The sequence below is a fragment of the Apostichopus japonicus genome, chromosome 19 (genome assembly GCF_037975245.1).
Source record: "Apostichopus japonicus isolate 1M-3 chromosome 19, ASM3797524v1, whole genome shotgun sequence".
Lineage (NCBI taxonomy): Eukaryota > Metazoa > Echinodermata > Holothuroidea > Aspidochirotida > Stichopodidae > Apostichopus > Apostichopus japonicus.
The window spans coordinates 1783347-1805365 of record NC_092579.1 but is presented as its reverse complement, the minus strand read 5'-3'; the positions used below and the strand labels follow the sequence as shown (position 1 = coordinate 1805365).

At 37.1% G+C, this 22019-nt stretch overlaps 1 protein-coding gene across 1 annotated transcript; it reads right to left on the bottom strand.

The window, feature by feature from the left end:
* Positions 1–792: 792 nt before the first annotated feature.
* Positions 793–20404, bottom strand: LOC139960471 (mitochondrial dicarboxylate carrier-like). The gene is made up of 9 exons (XM_071958851.1): positions 20185–20404; positions 11258–11362; positions 10599–10718; positions 9970–10087; positions 9140–9230; positions 8413–8456; positions 7096–7259; positions 5350–5430; positions 793–4653 (listed from the first exon to the last, which is right to left on the bottom strand). The coding sequence occupies exons 2-9, from the start codon at positions 11351–11353 to the stop codon at positions 4486–4488; spliced, it is 882 nt and encodes a 293-aa protein (XP_071814952.1). The 5' UTR covers positions 11354–11362; positions 20185–20404; the 3' UTR covers positions 793–4485.
* Positions 20405–22019: the final 1615 nt, after the last annotated feature.

The following is a 22019-nucleotide window of genomic DNA, read 5'->3' as shown; positions in this document are numbered from 1 at the left end:
AAAGACACTATGGCCTACATGAGGAAATCCCAGCCACATCACATCTGTCGTACTGCAACTGACTAACCAACATGATCAAATGTTGTCATCTGGAAACTTGTGCACACAAAAGAAGTCCCAAAAAAGGATGACAAATTATGCAATTAGGTATCTAGCATGGTCCAAACTACTCAATTTCTTCCTCCTTTAAACCCCCACAATTTTACCAGACCTAAGAATACAACATGATCACTTGGACTTGGGACAGTTTATTTGGACAAACCATCATGACTCATGAGAAACCAGTTGATGGAAAAATTTTGGTAAATGTTGGAATATCGGCTATTACAGATAATGTTTGTTTTAGCTCAAAAAATAAATATATACATGAGAAGAAAACAAGTACAACAGCAGCATTTTGACTTTGGATCTCAACTTTTGGTCAATTTACTTAGAAATGACACAAATTTGTCTTTGGACGCAGATCCATACTTCCGAGATATCCACTATGTGAGCTTTTCTGTCGGACGTATCTGTTCAAGGAACGATGAAATAATGCCATATCCATAATGAAAGCAATACAATGTAATATTCTCTGGGTGTAGGCAACAACTGCAATACTCTGCACGGAATATACGACACAAATTCACAGGACCATACTGTATTTAAGCAATATTCTTGCTAGCAAAACATCTGTTTGTTTCCAAGATATATATATATACACAAATTGTTCCATATGATGTTTTTCCCTGGTTAAAACTGGTGGTCTGATAAAAGAATCAAATATTTAATTTGGTAATTTTTTTGTGGTACTGTAATTTGATAAAATCAAAATCTGGCATGATGATGTTTAGAAATCTTGATGATATATCTATAAAACATTTACCATGCATGTACAAAGGAATGTTTGATTATAAGCGAATGCTAGCTGCAAAGTAAAACCAACCTCCACCAACATAGACGCCGAACATAAACTACTGTTAGTGAGTTAGCAAATGTACACATGTCCCCTTTAATACTTGAAGCAATGACTTAACATTATAAAAAGATGAGATAAATCCAAAGTGAGTTGAAGGAAGGAAATATTCTCCTGGAGAGAAGTATGCTTTTCCTTTGGAAAGTATTTTTATTGCTCCATAAATTCATTTTTTGCATCAACCTTGTATTACCATAGGCTGTTCAAATAACATCATGATTCCAAAGTTGAAGAAAATTCTGGCCTCGACAGATTGCTTCTTTTCGAGCGATATTATTTGAATAATCTTGAAGCTAGTTAATTTGAATGTCTCTACAGGTGTTTTTGAATGTAGTTTCTAGACAAGGCAGCACATTACCTAGATACCTGAGCTAGCATATCCGTTTGATATAAAATGCCCAACATTTCAGCCACAATAACAAAAAATGAAGTCAGAAGTTGAATAAATTATCAAAGGGTTCTATGAGACATTCCCACAAAGTTTCCTTGTTTCAAGATTGATGAATAATTCTGGTTTACCTCACAAAATGAAACATTCTACCTTCCAAACCTCCCCTCCCCTTATCCTCTACCTTTGATCAAATCATTAACACTTACATTCTTTGATATAATTTCATATTCGTTAGCTTTCTAATTAAGGAATGATGCTTCTGCTCACAGTTTACCCAAACATCCTTCAATCACATCATTTTCTTCTGTAAGTTCCAAACACCGACCCTATCGCATTCTGTATTTTTTTTAAATAAATATGTGTTCAAATTCGGTTGGTTTAGTTCATTTAACCACAATGATTCCCCCCTGCCCCCCACAAAAAATTACCTAATATCAAAGATGAACAAAATATATTATTGTTAAGAATCAAAAAAGTTTGAAACTTATAATACAAATTAAAAGTTAGTCCTGATGCTTCAAAGTGACTGTTTGAAAGCAACACTATAGTTAATCATTTCAGAAGAATTTTGATGAACCAACACAAATAATACAGGAGGAATTACACAATACAACAGCAAATAAAAAAATTTTTCTTTTTCTTAATCATCCACAATAATATATCAAACCACTTTTTGTGGAAAATTTCACAGTTATTAATTTTTCAATGCCAGTTTATTAGCGCTCATATTAAAGTAAGACGTACATATTTTGTTTTCAAAAGTAGATAAAAAATTGAGTGAACTTACTAAAAATTGAGTGAAGTTATTACAAATTGTGTGAACTGATTACAAATTGAGTGAACTTATTACAAATTGAGTGGTTACAAATTTCACTGAAACCAATCTTGTCTGTCCACATTTCATCTCTTCATTACAAGTTACTGGCCTACATTATACATATGATCATTTCATTTGTGATACTTAAAGCTTCAATTATTCAAAACAATCACTTTCAGACTGCCTGTCTCTTAAGACAACTTACAATTTTGTTGAGGAGGAATTTATTACAAATATTATCCATATTATCTGAAAGTATAATATAAATGACTACATCAAGTTGTTAACATGAGAGAAATAAAAGAGAGAAATAAAAGAACCCAAGTTTAGCAAACTGATGATCTACTGCAAAAAGCCGGTGTTTCTAAATATATGTAAAAGTTAGAGAGACGTTTCGATCCCAGCAGGATCTTCTTCAGAGCCTAACGGACAGGTTTAGAAGACCAACACTGGTTCATTGGGAACTCTGTAGGCGATTATGTATGAGAAGCTTCTAATAACAAGTATTTCAAATCCTCTTCAGAGAATAATCAGGGTGGCATGTAACATTAATAATGTTCGGAACCACACACACTGGCTCCTTTAAAATTCTGTACACAATGTTTATGTTTATGTAATGAGAACCCTCTCGAAGCGGAGGATTCTATTTTTTCAACGAGACCACAAAACTTATATTTACTTTTTAAAACAACGTAGTGGAAGACATGTTTACGTAGGCTATTGTTATTATTGGGGATATTAATGGGAACCTCACTGCATTGAGTGTGGACACTCATAGACAGTGGCGTAGGAAGGTACTTTTGAGTGGGGGGGCTGAAGACTGATGGCCGGCCTGGGGGAGGGGTCTAAGGGGAGGGGTCTAAGGGGAGGGGGTGTCCCCCTCCCCTTTGGAATTTTTTGCATTTCCAGGTGGCCTCAGATGCAATTTGGTGCAATATAGCACACTTCAACACCCACTCCAGTTTGTAAACTTAATTTTGTATTTTCAACTGGCCTTAGATGCAATTTGGTGCTCCAAATGAGATTTTTTTTCTCATTTGGAAATGAAAAAGGGGTTTTCTGACCTGCGAACCGGGGGGGCGGAATGATACTTCCGCCCCTCCACATTTTTCACTGGGGGGCTGGCGCCCCCCCAGCCCCCCCCGGTTCCTACGCCCTTGCTCATAGATGTACACTGGTTCAACCTAATTGGTTTATGCTGTAGCTTATTGCAGCGGCTCTGTGCATGGCTATACATTGTCCATTGCATCAAAAAAAGTGTTGAAGTCTCTGAATTTTGTCTTTAATAAAATATTTGGTTCCTGTGTAAAGCCATACTACACACCTTAGCAGTTTGGCTGTTCGATTACATTTGCGAGGCATTTTTGTGGTGTAATTTCTGGATAAATTATTCCTTGCATTATTCCTAAAGCAAACAAATACTTGACCTGTCTGCAATAGAACACACAATCTTTGGGTGTCTTGATTTGTTTATCCCCCTCAATTTGATACTACCAATTGGCAAAGGGCTGCTTTGGGCGTACAGAAGAAATTTATATTTTGTTTGTCCAATTCATGAAAGTTCATGCGGGCAGTTTCCAATGGTCCTCCTTTATGAACTGGTACCTTCCATATGTAAAGTACAGCAGACACAGACACACATAATCATACACCCACGCACACGCACACATCCAATACATTCTTGTTATGTTACAAATTTCAAACATAAATGATTTACTTTATAATAATAATGAATAAAAATTTAATTCCATTTAACAAAGGAAATTTTACTTTAATTTTCTTTTTAAACTTGTACTCTTTACTTCAAACACCTTGATGACAAGAATTTATTGCCAAACAAACTTTCCTCTTTTTTCTTTGTCTGTTTGGTATCACAGCTTGGAGCAGAAATCAAAGCTTATGATTTCATTGTATGCAACACTTGTTATGTTACAAAGTTCAAACATAAAGGGTTTACTATATAATATTACTGAATTAAAAATTTAACTCCATTTGACCAAGAAATTTCAATTGATTTTCTTAGAAACCTTGCACTCTTTAATTGTAAACACCTTTATGATAAGAATTTATCGCCAAACAGACTTCCAGTTTTTTCTTTGTCTTTTTGGTAAAATAGATTGCAGCAATGATCAAAGCCTATGATTTCTTTCTTGTAAATGCACACACCTTGTCATTCCATTATCATATACCTGATACTCCTTTGGCACATGATCCACATCCTCCTCGTACCTGCCTCTTCCGACTGTCTGGAGTTAATCATCGGTGGTTTAAAGACATCAATGAGACGAAATGCTTTAAGATACTTCTAATGGACTCCACCAGTTACGTCTTTTGAACCTGTGATTTGTAGCCAAAGTTTTTCCTGAGTTGTTCAAAGAAGATGAAAAGCAGAATGGTATGTGGTCCGAGACGTACAAAGGCCGGGAAGAACCCCTTGAAGAAGCCCATGGGTCCTGACTTAGCGGTGTACACCACACAGTCAGCTATTCCCTGTAAAATAAAAGGAAGAAGGGGTAACTCACCGACAATATCTCAGTTTACAGAGGAGTAAATAGAAATACACTCGGCATTGTGTGACAAATATGATATTATCAACGTGCATGATTCTACTACTGCATCCAAGATATTTGCCTCCAGTTGACTTCTTAAAGGCATTGAAGACTCGCCCCAAACCGCGTGCCACGCTCTGAAAAAGTTAACTTTCCGTTGCTTGCAAATGACGTTTCTTCTTGTCGCTACAAAATGCAGACAGTAATGAAACCTGATACCTTGTTATCTTTTATCTAGACCTGAGATGTCCAGCACTGCTATGTACACTGTGTTGTGGGTATTGACCGTAGCTGAATGTATTGACTGTACACTAGTGTCTAATTACCGACGGTAGCAAGCTGTGTGAGTATTTTCTGGAATCTAACACTTCTGTTACACCTCATTCCAAGCTAGGTCAGATTACCGGCATGAGACGTTTCTTTGTGCGCGAGTCTTCACACCCTTTAATCGAAACTTGTCGACTTCAAATGTTATTTTCTTGAACAACCATTTGAAACAATTGATGGGTGCTACGAGCATGTTCCGCTCTTATCACATGAAAGTAAATTCATCTAGGGACAGTTATATATTTTAACCCAGCGGCAATGTTTCATGTTGTTCCCTCGGTAACCATTATGTTTTTCTTTGTTTCTTTACCTTGAATTGTCCCGGAGGAGCATTCATTAGTCTCGTCTTCATCACATCTAGAGGTTGGGTCATACCTGTGGCACAAACAGCCTGAAAACAAGTAACAACAACAACAAAAGTCAGTTCTAAATACACAAGTAATGGTCATATATGGGACTGAATGCAATGGCATCCTGTAGAACAGGAATCAGTTCTAAATACACAAGCAATAGTTATATATGGGACTGGATGCAATGGCATCCTGTTGAACAGGAATCAGTTTTAAGACACAAGCAATATTTATATATGGGGCTGAATGCACTGGCATCCTGTTGACAGGAATCAGTTTTAAGACACAAGAAGTAGTTATATATGGGACTAAATGCAATGGCATCCTGTTGAACAGGAATCAGTTCTAAATACACAAGCAATAGTTTTATATGGGACTGGATGCAATGGCATCCTGTTGAACAGGAATCAAGTCTAAAGACACAAGCAATATTTATATATGGGGCTGAGTGCACTGGCATCCTGTTGACAGGAATCAGTTTTAAGACACAAGAAGTAGTTATATACGTGACTGGATGCAATGGCATCCTGTTGAACAGGAATCAGTTCTAAATACACAAGCAATAGTTTTATATGGGACTGGATGCAATGGCATCCTGTTGAACAGGAATCAAGTCTAAAGACACAAGCAATATTTATATATGGGGCTGAGTGCACTGGCATCCTGTTGACAGGAATCAGTTTTAAGACACACGAAGTAGTTATATAAGTGACTGGATGCAATGGCATCCTGTTGAAACTATACAGTGACCATTACAAGTAAAGACAGATAAGCAAACAGATGAATAAGGGGTTAATCAACGGTCTAGCGTGCGTTACTCACAGGATTAATGCACGATCAGGGGATAATGCAAGCGATGCACGAGGGCGGAGCCCGAGTGCATCCGGCGATAGCATTAACACCCGGAGTGCATTAATCATGTGAGTAACGCACGCTAGACCGTTGATTAACCCCGTTCATTCATACACTACCATTTGTGTGGGGGAAAAATCATAAAACAAAACATTTTTGGTTACATATAACCAAAGATTTATTAAAGTGATGCCCCGTAATTTTACCGTGCGTTACTCACAGGATTAACCACGGTCAGCTGACATGAATGGAACAATAGGATTTAGAAATCTTTACTAAGTATGAATGAACAGACAATCGAACAAACTAACATGATGGACAGCGCAGCTATTAGAGGTAAAGTGTATGAAATGGCATAAGGGAATGGACAGGGACTAGCAACAGATGTAAGGATCCAAGGAATAGATGGACAAATAAGAGAGTCTGAGTTGACAGTAGGAACAATACAAGAGAAGGTAACTGAAAGGGACAAAGTAGAATAAAGTAGTAAAAGAGACGATAGGGTTAAACTGGCAAAACATGGAGAGAACTGCAACACAGTTTAAACTATTTCTTTTTTCTATTTCCCAAACAAATCAGCTAATTTCATTATATTATTTTATCCTTCAGCTACCAGAGATATGCACAAACATAGCTCGCACTCTTAAGGCCAGTTTGGTGAAAGATTTCTTTATATCAAAGAAGGAAGGTGGGGGTGGGACAGGGTAGTGTCTGGTTTCTGTTTCCAATGACCAAAACATCTCATAATTCCATCTGATATTTTAATAGATACCCTTTCAAGATTCCATCCTGTTTGTCAAAAGAGACAAGGCTGATGAATGAGATCTATAAAGACTTTGTAGAGAATGACTCACAGCAAGGAAACTGGCGGTGAAGTGAGTACTGATTGTATCATGAAAGTATCCTGACTGTATCAGCATTTGTTTGTACTGATCGTACAGAGCCACTTGACCGAACGTCATAAAGATGGCCCTCGCTACAGCCATGGAAGACCCTGACCACATCCTCCTGACACCCTCTGCCGGAAAGAGAGAAATGGAATGATTAAAAACTACCTCTTAAACAAAACAAATTGTAAGTTTGATTATGCATCCATCATCAAACCAGGTCAGACAATTTAAGACAATTTCTAAATGTAGGGGGAGGGGGTCCATTTTATAATCATATTCTGTACAAACATGTTTTCCGTCTTGTCCATAAAGCATGCAATAGCTATTAATACTGGATTTTTATTACACAAAAAATTTTGGTCCCATTTCTTAAGCAAATGAGTTGAGGCTAGGCTGGGTACATCTTAAGTCCCCGTTCTGACATGCAGTAGGCTAGGCTAGATACATCTTTGAGTACCTCTTCTCGAATGCGTAATACAGTAGTCGCTGTAGCTGGTTCACAGCATTTCAACGAGATGCTGTCAAACAGCCTTCTGCATTCCAATACCTTGCTGCCCATCTAACTAGGGCTATGAAAATATATTCACTCTAGTCTATGACTAAGTGCATTATTTGGTATAAAATTATGTTTAGAGTATATCTTCCATCCTAGTTGGTAAAATAAGCTACTCTCCAGAAAATGAACCATCAAAAGTTACACCTTTGCAATAGAGGCTCTGCATGAATTCTAGTCAAACAGCATAATATTCATGCAAGGAACTGCTGCTACTAAACTACAATATTGTGGTACAGACCCTCTCTTAGACAGTCAAACGGAAACACACACTCAGCAGTATTTAAGCAGGGTACTATTGATACTAAGGATCACTCAGCTGTTTAACTTGCTGGTAATGGTAAATTAACATTACAATACATTAATATACAGCATAGGGCTGTATAACACTGCACTGTAGGTAACAGCTATTGGTAGAATACTGACATGGAAATCAGTCAAGACAAGTGTGTCTGGTACATAACAGATTGGTACATCAGGAAGGGTGAGGGATGAAGAGAAGCTACCCATGGTCTGGGTGGGGCTGGTGGGGGGGGTAATAATGAGGGGATAGTGCTTAACTGTTACAGAATATACAATACAGATAGGTCCTTCCAGAAAAGTAACAGAAAACCATTCATAAAATGAAATAAAATAGATGCCATACATGTGAAAGAATGATGGGTGGCAGAAAGCTTCCCATTTTTGATGATAAAACCAATATTACTTTCAAACAAGCTGTCACTAACCATCTTTATAGACCCTGTAAAGCCCATCAAGGCCATGTTTATAACTGCAGTAAAAGAAGAAAGATTGAAAGTTGATTATTAGGCACACGTCATGCAAAAAAAAAGAAAAGTGGAGACCAAGATATCATTTATAACTAACATATTTGACAAACTTAAATGGTTCAAGTTTAAACAGAAAGACACAATACAGAAAATATTAACGAATTAAGATACATATTTTTAATTTTTTTTCATATCTATTAATGGGAGACCTGCTTTTGTTCGCAAAATCACTTCATCTTGACTCTGACCTCCATAGATAAAGTTACCCTGCTGCTTCCTTATGAGTAAAGTTTGCAAGTGACACACAAGAAAAGCTATAAGTTGGACCATAATGTTCCTTTTAGAGTTTTCTTAAATATATTTCCTTAACTTCTACAATTAACATTCATATTAAATTCAATCATAAACTGTCTTTCAGACCAAAACAGTATCTCAAGACTCAAGAAAATGTTGATTCTTGCAAATTCTTCACAATTTATTCATAAAAATCTAAACAGTTACTGTGATAGCACACCTTTTCCATCATTGGAGTACAGAAGTTGTAATTATGTCTTCAATATTACAACTCCAAATGTGATTCTTTCAATCAATGAATGGTATCCCTCTATTTTGCTTCAAACTAACTGCATTCAGCATTAACTGTGATTATTTTAGAAAAACATTTACAATCAGCCCAAGAACTCACTTTCTTCTTTGGTCCACGGATATTTTGATGTCATTCTGCATCCTAACGTTTACAAGATCGGCAGGAGTGCCGACAAATCCACCAATAGCACCTGGGACAGGATAAATATGAAAGATTTTATAAAACATTGGATACCTGACATGACCAATTATAACAGAAGAAAGTGCAAGAAATTATTATGATAATGCCCAGCACTCTACCAACTGAGCTGTCATGCCCTTAGTTGGTGGCCATTCCTATATAGTCATTTTTTGCTAGGAGCACCAGTCAGATGTAACAGTTACTTTCATACTATGTCACCAGAGATCACATCCCAGTTTCAATCGTTACAACCCAGAACATTGCGGGGAAGGGATTTCAAGAGAAACTTAGCATTCTGATGTGACCAATTATACATTAAACACGAGTAACAGACTAACAGCCAAGTGTCATATTACTTTAACAGGTCCTAGTAAGACATTCCCAGGTAGACCTATATATTCAAAACGCTTTTTACACATTGCATTGTTTACAAATAATTTGCTGATCTGTTTCTTGTTCTTGAAGAAGGATTTTCTTGACTTTATATCTCTCTTTCTATCATCAAGCACAGTGTCAGTAACCATCTATTTATTTGTTCAAATCTTAGAGGGTCTGAAGGTTTGATCCTTACAGAACCCGTTGATTTCCTAGCAAAATGTCTTAACCTTATATCTGAGCAAATAAAACAAATACCATGATAAACAGGTGACTGATCCATGAGGCTTTAGTCCCATACTACCCAGATGGGGGATAGGGTGAGGATGGGGGATGGGGGGGGTTTACACACATGGTACAAAGACTGTACTTACCAGCAAACATTGCCAGCATAGTTTTTTGGTAAAATGGAAGTGGTTTATCATTATTTCCTTCTGATATTCTATTTTTTAAGGAGTCATAAATGGCAAATCTGGTCAAGGAGTAGGTCAGCTGAAACAAAGAAAATAATGGCATTCAGTAAACAAAGGATTTCAAGAATCAGCCTTACAATGCATGACCACCATCAACAATGATTTTACATTCAGTGTTAAAAGATACACTCATTTTTTCAGTCCTGCATCTACCTCAGATCATCACTTTAAGTGAGAGAGGAGACTGCAGGCAATGGAGACAATTAAATACTTCTGTTTCGCATCCCTGTTGATTTACTTGATGGGTGGAGAGGAAGCTGGTACGTCATTCTCCATCACACTACAACCTCTGAAAAGCACCAACAAATAAAGATGATCGTCCTTAACCATAGGCACTAACAGTGACTTGAATACCTCAGCATATTAAAGCATGGAATATGGAATATTTTTATTCATGAGGAAACTTAAATACAAATCCTGTCATCATGAATAAAAAGTATCAGCTTTCTCATAGTCGCTCCTCTCCCCCCTACCCCAACCTCCGCACCTCCCCATCCCAAATACTGTAACAATAGTTTCATGAGTCTCACCTGTCTCAGAACTGACGCACTCAGCCCATTATAGAGACCCAAGGCACCCTCATTTCGAACAACCTTCACACCCATGGAGAAGGCACCCATCTCTACCTTCTGCTGTGTTTGTAAGTGCACCTAGTTTCAAAGGAGGAAGACCAGAATCACATCATTATAAACAGCAATACATAACACCAGTAATACATATCAATACATACAATATCAATACATATACAATACAGTACAGTAATACATATGCAATAATTACAACAATAAATTATAAACAGCAATACAAAACACATTATTGAGGATCATCACAAGCTATGCTCATGTCTCGTATTTTCATCAATTTTTTTTTCACTTTGTTTCAGTTCAGGACTCTTCCCCTCACTTTATGTCACTATTTAAAACAATGAAATGTTTATTTCTTCATGAGTTTTAAATCCTCGCCCCCCCCCCAAATAAAAAGGGTTTAAAATGTGTATTTTGAAAAGGGATAACGGTTTCAATTAACTCACCAAAGGATATCAAAAGAATACAGTGGTTCTTAAACAATCTACAACCCATATCCAATCCTATCTATATCCCTGGACATCAAGTTTGATAGCGATGTTAAATATTACAAGTAAAACCAGGTTTAGAGTCCTGACTGGAAGAAACATTTAATACCAACAAACCTTGACTAAATCCAGCGGATGAGTAAAGAAAACCGCACCCGCAGAAGCGAGTCCTCCGAAATACCATCTGGCTATTCGCCTCTCCTCCACTGCCATAGCGATATCCTGTTGAAAGTTAAATCAGAAGATGAAGGATAAACATACAGTATGTACAGTATATACATGTTTTTCGTTACAGGTTCATTCAACCAGCATTTATTCCGACTAGATTTATTCCTACTGTACAGGCGAAACTCCTAATGTACAGTATGCAATGTTGTATTGTGAATTGTAACCTGCACTATTCTTGTGTGTACATGACCTTGCTACTACAGAGCAGCTCTAGAGTTAAATTATAAACCATGTTTTATGGTTACCTTACATGTCTATAGAAATGATTAAATCATATACTGAACCAGCGACTATAGTTCAACCAGCGAAACCATATGTAGAGTTCTGACTACAGAAGGTTGATTGCACATTATACTATTATGGTACTGAAAGGGTGTGCAGACTCGCGCTAAAAGAAACGTCTAATGCCGGTAATTTGACCTAGTTTCGAATGAGGTGTAACAGAAGTGTTAAACACCACCATAGATCCCAGAAAATACACACACAGCTTGCTACCATCGGTAATTAGACACTAGTGTACAGTCCATACATACAGCAGCGGTCAATTCCCACAGCACACTGTACAAACGATACAGCGATGGACATCTCAGGTCCAGCTAAAGATAACAAGGTAGCACGTTTCATTACTGTCTGCATTTTGTAGCGACACGAACAAAACGTCACTTGCAAGCAACAGAAAGTTAACTTTTTAAGATCTAACTTTTTAAAAACTAACATAAAAGATCTTCATTGCTACACATTGTGACACGTCAAAAACATGGAACATAAATTCATTAAAAAATATTATTCATTTACATTGTTTATTGAAATGGTTACATCTTTGTTGCAGCCAATGAGCTACCGAAATATTTCTTCCCACTACACCAACCCCGAAATCCTGGCTTCCTGCTTCACCACCCCTTCCTTTCCCCCTTCTCCTTTTTCTCCCCCCTTTCCCTTTCACTTTCAGTAATACATGCCATTGCCATCAAATTCCCCATCCACTCCCCTACCCTTTCTCACACCCCTTCCTCATCCCACCCTTCCCCCATTTCCCTCTCATTTTTCCGATAATCTTAAATGCTACACACTGCTACCATGGAATACAGCCCTGACATTCTCATGAATTCACAACCAAACAAGCAACAATTACAGTAGTCATGTGATGTGGGGGAACAAAAGACAAACGATGTTGAACTTTTCAAAGGGCTGAGTAAACAAACCAAGCTATAACCATGATATTAATTTTACCTAACTTAAACAATTAACTGATTATATCCATCATTGGAATCAATAAATGAAGATATCCATCCATCATTCAGCTTATTAATTGTTTATTTATACAAATTGTTGCAAACATAGTATATTTGTATTATGTGGATATTGGAACAATGGTTTCAATGGTAGGTCTACTGAACTGTACAAAGTCCATATGTATTGTACTAAGTTTGCATGTAGGCCTATCATACAGTAGTACAATATATTAAATTTAACTCTATGCTTGTGTCTACAGTAAAGCCTGCAAACGTTTACATGTACTGATTGCTGAAGAATTCAAGAAAGCTTCCTGTGGATATAATATTGAAATTATAATATCCCCACCCCTTCCCCCCCCCACCATGTTATTGAATTACTCATATCTGAATTTATGTCTAAGTTACAAACATTGCCTTGCTGCTTGTTGATGTGCTGAATGAGATACTGTACATATTAAACAACTATTCCCATTTCCACAGATGCTCATTTGAGAAATACTGGATCACTGCAAAAATGAATGCAAAAGTCCATGTTGCTAATCCGAAAGTAAAACATAATTATACAGTAGCTTAGCGATGGTTAACTGATGGGATTTCAAGAAACAGAACTTCATCTACTGTACTCCTCCTGTAAGTCAATATTAGAAAGAGAGAAGGGACTGTGCCATTCACAGCATCAGCACTATCAATAGCAAAACAGTTCTTTGAAGGGGGAAGACATGTCACAACAGTCACATACTCTACAGAGCAACGTAAATGTACAGTACAGTGTGACAGGTCACATGATGCAGGACCAACAACAAATTGAACGACTAATAGAAGTTTATGGTAAACACTAAACACACTAAACTACTGTACTGTACAGATAGTAGTGCTGTAAACCTGACACCTGCGACAATAATTGTGGGAATTTGTCTTAAAATTTGAACACATATTTATTCTTTTCATTATATAGCAGTAAATATACAGTATGATTATGGTCACTGTCACTGACAACGTTTTATCCCATGCAATGCATGCACAGTTGTGTTTTTCTTTTGAGAAGCATTGGTCAATTTATGGCAAGCAGTGAGGACAATGTAATTGTAAGTGAAATGCAGCATTCTAATGAAGAGATTTAAATGAGCCACTATTGTACACACCAAAGCATACAGTAAGTACTGCAGGACACTTAAGGAGTACTACAGACGTGCTTCACTCAATAACCATGAGGAGTGTCCTTACAGAATCCCTGTATGACTACACTCTCCACTCCCTAACAGTTTTTAGATAATTAACAACATTTTTGTAATGGTTGTGTCCAAAACCAGCTCACTTGAAATTAATTTTTTAGGGTTTATACCTGCACATCAATTAGTACGTGAGAAATCAAAGTGGTCAGAAACTGGGATATACCCATTAATTGATGGAGCCATCTAAATGGCAATCCCTCTGAACAAAGAAATAAGGCGGCAATGCTCATTACTGGATCTATTGTACTCTCACTGGCAGCTTTGTAATTATTCTAATCGTTAGCTCTTTGTTACCCAGCAACCTGTGTTTCCTACAATGCCTCAACCAGATACTGAGGAAGATGACTTTTCTAACAGATCTGTACGTACTGGTGATCAACCTAATAGCAGCACTGCGTAATACTTTAGATTTCTCCATCATCCAATTAATGCTCAGATACACATATTAAAGGTCAGCTTTTATGCAGTACGTGCCACCAATTTTTCCACTTACAGTACTAAATTAATTAAAAAATTTATGAATGTATTTCCAGTTGATCTGTGTAATCTGACCCACATCTTTAGGGTACCTTCATCTCTGCAAAAGATCCAATCCAATTGTGTTTCCCTAGATGTCAATTTGATCACAAGCGATCTGTATTATTTCAAGGGATCGCCAAAGACTTCAGAAAAATTTGTGGGGAAAAATGAGGGGAACGCTTGACCAAAAGTTGCTTCAAAAGTTGCAAAATACAAACAACACCACTTTGCAAACTAAGCACCATTGAAAGGTAGGACATTTCTCTAAGGGGATGGGGATATCCACTGTCCATAGACTGCTGCTTCCAAATGCCACATATCTGCCACTAGAGACTCATCAAGATGATCAAACTACAAATTGAGGTCACCAAGCAAAATGCAAACAGTACCAGTTGTGTAGACACCACGTCAAGTCCTGTTTGCAGTGTACATACTGCAGAGGGCCTACGTACGTAATTACGTAGGTAGGTAAGTACGTACAGTACGTACGTACGGCCAGTTATTATTTACTTAAGATCCTGGTGATATACAACAATTATTTACCAAGCATTCTATTGTATTATTGCATACATGTGTACAATAACCTAGATGTCTGTTTATAAATTAAAACCACACCTGGTTTTCTCTTTACCCAGTTTGATAATTGTGGCTTTGCCCTTCTTAACAGCTTTTTTAGTTTGCAAATCGAATGGCTGTTTATCGCAGTGATGATGTACTGTACATAATTGTCACATTTTGCAAAGTGGAAAATTTTACTAATTAACACAGCAGTGCCACCTCTGTACTTAGCACTACACTGACAAGACATAAACTGTTCTCCACACTTAAATTTAACAGACACAGTCACAATTACATCCACTGAATGAAGTAACCCACTAAACTTTAATATTAAGAGAAATAAGAGAACACAAGCGTATACAGTACACACTTCATGTAGGTCAGCGTTGAAAGACACTATATGACCAAGCATAGCAAGACCCGGGTGATTTTAAATTCAAGTTTCCTAAAGGCATGAGAACGAGTACAGCATAAACAAGTCAATTATATATACTGTAACGTGAAAATTTGCATTGTACATACATCCAGTACCAACTAGTAATTGCTAAAATTCTTTGATTTTAAGTGCTGGAAATCTGTCTTCTTGATATTCAAGACTTAATTAAATGAACTCCCTATCATAGAAATTCCACAAGGTATACTGCATACAGTAAACAGTAAACACTGTACCTTTGAGGTATTGATTTGTCCTGGAATCAAATGAGTCAGGACTTTTTAGTTAGTCGGTATCTGAACAAGGAGAATCTAGTCCTGCTAGACGCTTCTGTAAATCTTTTCATCAAACATCATCTTATGGAGACATCAGAGATACTGCACTAGATCAATGAATCTATTTACTGCATCAGCAGCTGTGTAGCTATTTAAAGTATACTGTTTTGATATAGGCATAAACTTAAAATTGTCTATACCACAAAATAAAACAAACCTGTTAGCAAACTGCTTATCCACTAGAGAGCCTTTGTAAGAGAATGTGTAAAAGTAAGAGGGCCTGACGTTTCAATCCTGACATTTTGATCCTAGCAGGATCTTCTTCAGAGGCTGAATGATAAGTTACAGTACTAACTTAACAGAAGGGACAAATATTGTAAAAGAAAATGACTGTAACTTGTCATTCAGCCTCTGAAGAAGATCCTGCTCTAGAGGATCAAAATGTGAGGCCAACTTACTTTTGCACATTCTATATCACAATTAATTTTTATAATGTAATAATGTTCCATGACCTCACGTATATGACCTTACACATTCAATTCTTTCTTATGTTTACATTTGTATTTATTGATGCAAATTAATCAAACAGAAATCAAGCCTAAGGGCTGATTTGAATCTTGATCTACTGTATAGCTCAGTTAATTTGATAAGATTATGCCTGGAGATAAACAGCCATTGTTTAATCCAAAGTCTCATTTGGTAATGGGCTGTAAGCTGTTTATCCCTGTAAAAGATACAGAGGATTACTGACAGATTTTAAACACTTTAATACAATAAGTTCTGTACCATAACGTACGTGAGGAATTATTCTACCAACACTCAAACCACAGGGTGTTAATTGAGGCCATGAGTTTATACAGAGTATTAAATGTCCAACAAATCTGTAACCTGGCTTTATAAACTAAAGTATATACTGTAAAGTTGGTCTTGGAGAAATCCCTGTGGCACACACACCTCTAAAGAAATGCCATGTTCCTGTACAATCTGAGCAACACAAATCATTAGAGTTGTTCAGCTCAGCCTGGAAGTAATTCTTCTGTTACAGTACAAGTTTATTGCTTTCATTGATGAAGACTTCAGCTGTGCTTGTCATATTAAGTTCAGTTTAGGTCTGGTCATGGAGGCTTTGGCTCAGGGTTATCTATACATATGTCCATGACTTCAATTTCATTTTGAATTATTTTAGGATGACACAGTTTTGTAACACCCTGAGTTTTCTATTGTATACAAAGTCTGTGGACATTACGTGTTTATCATACATCTGCAAGCAAAAGCATACCACATTATTATCTATGTTAAAGAGGCTAGATCAAATTGCATAAAGTGAAATGTTTGCTGTTCAACAATTTCCTTTTCCTGTCAGCTGCCTTGACTACAGTACTAAGTACAGAACTTTGTAAACCTTTTGAGTTTATCAAACAACCTACGTAGCTACAGTATATGGTGTGATATGGAAGGTTGGCCCAATCATCAACAGATAATAGAGTTAGTTAATTTATTTTCTATGGCTTGTTGGAAACCAAAGGAACCATTTGAGGTTGACCATAACACTGTTAATACATTAAAATGCATCTACTAGCTGTAAATGGTGAAATTAATTAGGTTTATTAACCCAGAAAAGGAAAACGTTTTGTGGTTATGATGCCTAAACATGGTCATAGTGTGATAAACCATATAACATGTGTTAATATACATGAAGTTGTGCACACCAAAATGAAGAGGGTTAAATCTAAGTGACTAATGGGCAGTTCCATAGTTATGGACGTACACTTCGGAGAGTTTAACAAGGCATGTAATCCAAGCCAAGAGTAAACTTTTTTTTTTGGTCAAGTCATGTACCTTACCTACTGTAGTACAATAAAAATGATAAATACCAGCTGCCCGACTTTTATTGTTGCTAAGTAAACGATCTAAACATAGCCGGTTATGGACGTTTTATTCTTTTTTTATACATTTCCAAAACTATGAGGTCTTGTTTGAGGTCTTGAAAATAAAAGTGCATGTGCCTTTTAATAGGATTCTAAACTATTATTGGTGTTGTTTACCATTCTCCTAACAGCAGTGAAGATAACAATGGCTTGCTGTTTGAATCAATTAGAAGGCTGCTAAGGGTGATGTTGTTATAATGGGCGACTTTAATTTTCCTGACATTTATTGGATAGATGGTTCCAGTGGTAGGAAGGGTAATACTGTAACTTTCTAGATGTTGTGCAAGATTGCTTTTTACATCAGCATGTTACTTTCCCTACTAGGGGGAATAAAATCCTGGATCTTGTCTTGAGTTCTTATCCAAGCGATGTTGTTGATTTGACGTGTCCATGAAAACTATGAACTTGGGATCATGATATACTAGCCTTTGATGTTGTTTGCAAGATCGTAAATTCTGTTAGCAAGGAAAAGGTCCCTGATTTTTCGAGATCAGATACAGAGGCAATTTAAACTTTACTAAAGGATACAGATTGGAATAATTTGTTTAGAGACATGAGTGCTTCTCAGTCTTGGATCTGTTTAGCTGATAAGGTAAAAGAATCGTCGTAAAAGCAGTACAGTATGCCTTCCTGGATGAATAAGAAAGTTAGATGTGCAATTACTGTAGCAAAAAACTTAGAATGTGGAAGTTGTTTAGGAGGACTAATTCTGAATCTCTTTTGGCCAAGTTCAAAATTCATCAGCTGAAGGTAGAATGCATCTAGTCTCTGAAGCAAACTTGAATTACGAAAATAACATTGCCTTAAATATTAAGGATAACCCAATGGTCTTCTTTTGTTATGTCAGGTCATAGCAGAAAGTTAAAGATGCGGTTGTTTCTCTTCTTAGGGCAACACAAGCAGATAATAAAGTTACTGATAGTCAAGATCTTGTTGATCTTTTGAACAACTATTTTGTGTCGCTTTTTACAAGGGAAGATATGAGTAGTATCATTGGTTATTAGTAAATTTATGAATGAAGGTTATGTTCCTCAGGACTGGAGATGTGTTAATATTACCCCAATTTTCAAGAAGTGTGATAAGTCTAAGCCCTGTAATTACAGGACTGTTAGTCTCACTAGTGTTGTTTTGTAAGGTCATAGAACCTATTGTTTAAAAGTCTATGGTCAGTAACTTCAATAGTCCGTCTTTAATCAGAGAATCTCAACATGGCTTTTGTCAAAAAAGGTCTTGTGTCACTAATATTCTTGAGTTTATGGAAGATGTATCAAGCTCACTAAATAGGCATAAGTCTGTAGATGTGGTGTTCCTGGATTTCCAGAAGGCCTTTGATAAAGTTCCCCACCAGCGTCTTTTACTTAGGCTGAAGAATACGGGTGTCAATGGGAATTTACTGTCTTGGATCGAGAATTGGCTTGGTAATAGGAAACAGAGGGTGGTGATTAAAGGCTCTGCTTCTTCTTGGCAGGACGTTACTAGTGGGGTTCTACAAGGGTCTGTTTTGGGTTCCTTGTTGTTTGTTGCCAGATATAAATTACATTGATGGGGTTATTTTGTGTACAGCCAAGAAAGTTGGCTGATGACACCAAACTGTTTTCTGAGGTCTCTTCCAATAGCAATTCTGAGAAATTTCAAATGGATTTGGATAAGGTTTTTTCCTGGTCTCAGGGATGGCCAATGCTTTGTAATATTGATCAATGCAAGGTGATGCATACTGGTAGTAGTTATCAAAAGTATACCTACACTCTTAATGGTAAAGAGTTGCAGGAGGTCTTTCATGTTTGCTAATAGTAGCTGTACCAGAGGTCATTGTCTTAAACTACAAAGGTTACCAAGTAGGATTAATATTCGGCATAACTCTTTTTCTAATAGGGTTGTGAAAGATGTACTGTTTTTTTTTCTTGTCTTCGGTTTTCTTTTCTCTTCTATTGGGTTCTTGATGGCGGCTTGAGTGTCCCTCCTTATCCTTTTTTTCTACTATTTAAACTAAAATAAGTTAAACCACATTAATTTTGCAGGAAAGAAGGTGTCTGCAAGCCCAACATTATATGAATCACTCAGGTAAACTACACTGACACCAGGCCTAACACAAACAGTAGTTACAGGCTGAAGATGATGGAAGGTATCATCATAAACTAGGGGTCGCAAAGAGTTTTGCAGAAACAAACAACACATACTGTACAGTATATGAGCACTCATGATCTCTCTTCTGTAAGATGAAGATAAACACATACCCAACTTAAGAAATATGGTATATACAAAATAATCAGGCATTAGAACAGCTAGGAGTCTAAACATGTAATATTTTTCGTAAAAATATGGATGACGACAGTCAAAAGTTCAATCTCAATATCTATATTTATAACAGCAAATTAAATTCTAACCAACCACAGGAAAAACTCCGAATGTCATTGATTCACGACAAAGTTTCAGTGATGTCAATGTTTGACTAGCCTATACCTATCCAGCTACAGTTGGTTAAGTAGTACTACTTACTAGGCCCACAGGTGGTACTACTACTAGTATTATTAGTAGTAGTAAGGCTAGTACTAGTAGTTATTATTACTATACGAGGCCTAGTCTGTAGTCTAGCTACTGTAGCTTAGGGCTCTGTCAGACAAGAATGGAATACTCACGTGGCAGGCTTTCAAAGTTGGAGAGCAATTAACCGGGGCTGCTTGGTTGCAAGTGCTTGGATGATTTCTTATCTCCTGTAAGGACCTGGAACAGACACGACCAGATATCTAATGTGGTGACGGTGCTGCTAGTGCTAGGAGAGCGACCGACGTGGATAGCCTGGGCTCACCTAGGGCTAGAGTTGCACGTAACTTTGTTTACAAATTTGGAGCTCTGATAGATGCTTAAAGCGTAAGTGTTCTATGATAATGTTGGCGTTTGCGAACCACGCCCCCTCTCTAGAAATTGCAATAGTAATGATTGTTTTTTTACGGTAACTAATGCCACGCCCCTCTGAAAAAACAGAAAAAGTGTCATATCGGCAGCAAAATTGAAATGATACCAAACTCACAATTTCCTAGGTTTTTAATTGAGGAAACACGGTGACAAACTGACAGAGGTCTAGTAGCTGAAATAAACTTATGTCGTCGCACTTGAAGGACTACAGCTATAGAAATTGATTTTGGTTATAAGAAAGTACAAGTTTTCTTGGAGGTCCTGATCAAGATGCACAACTAAATCAAGAATGCTCATGACTCCGTTAGCAGTTATTGCGACTGTTGAAATTGAGCAACTTAAAAAGGACAGCTTTTTTGTAGCCAATTACTATAGATGCCTCGATCAGTACAAAAATGCACTTTGGTTTCATTATTCATATGTTCTCTGGCGGAATTATAAGACTCGTAATACAATAGCATATTAAACATGTACATGTGAGACAATTTTCAGCACACCTGTACACTCAAATATCGAGAAAATATATACCCAAGGTTTCCCGCTACAATAACGTCAATGGATCATCGCCTGTTCTTAGAAAATACTGCATACGTTACCTTGAAACACTTAGGTTCTAAACGGATTCGCAACACTGTACTGCCACAGTACAACCGGTGTGAAGTTAGATACTTATACCGCGTTCCTATTCAGCTACCTATTCAGTTACTTATTCGAATTATTTGTGCTTGGGGCCTAAAGGTTTTTTTTCAGGTCTCGTTACATTCATTTAAAAAATTGTTGATTTAGTGGTCATTTTAATTGGTCAAGCATTCTTTGGACCGGGCAAGACGCATTATGGTAATTTTCTACATCGTCTTCAGAGTTCCTATGACCCATTGATAAAACCTCATTATCGTTGGAAAGATACACTAAAATGTACTTTTTCGACGAAAAAACCTTGATAATCTCGTACGAAAGCAAAAGGCATTCCATAGTTGAATATCGAATCCATTATCGAATAAGTAACATGTGTACTACAGTTACTTATTCGCGAATGTCGAACGAGGAACGCGGAATAAGTATCTAACTTCACACCGATCACAGTACATATATACTGCCTAGGAATGTTGCCAAAATTTAATACATAGATTTGGCTTAAATCCAAAGAATTGATCTGCCAAAAGAAAGGCAGAATGACGCAACCGATGCATCCCTGGATGTAGTGGAGGTCACCATAGGAGGCGCTATCTTGGTAATTATGACGGAAATCACATAAATCATACCTCATATTGGACATGCTATGTGATTCGATGCGCTATTATTCGAAAGGTCATTTGTATCACATTGTTCTTAGGCTTTGGCATGTTAAAGATAAACAAGTTTTCAAAGTTCTTTCGTCGAGAATCTACCATTTCAAAAGACTGTGTTATTGCTATATATGTAATCGCATGTATGATGTATCATCTGATTTTGTTATTGTTCCAGTGCCCCCCCCCCCTTATGGGGTGGCCTTAAAGGCACTGAAGACTCGCCCAAACCGGGTGCCGCCCTGTGAAAAAGTTAACTTTCCTTGTTTGCA

Bases quoted from the DNA above. Each gene is read 5' to 3' on its own strand.
- LOC139960471 (XM_071958851.1), bottom strand. From the start codon at position 11,353: ATGGCAGTGGAGGAGAGGCGAATAGCCAGATGGTATTTCGGAGGACTC. The intron at 10,088-10,598 runs GTGAGACTCATG...TCTTTGTTTCAG, and splicing joins GTGCGTCAGTTCTGAGACAG to CTGACCTACTCCTTGACCAG. The intron at 9,231-9,969 runs GTAAGTACAGTC...ATCCTGTCCCAG, and splicing joins TATGCTGGCAATGTTTGCTG to GTGCTATTGGTGGATTTGTC.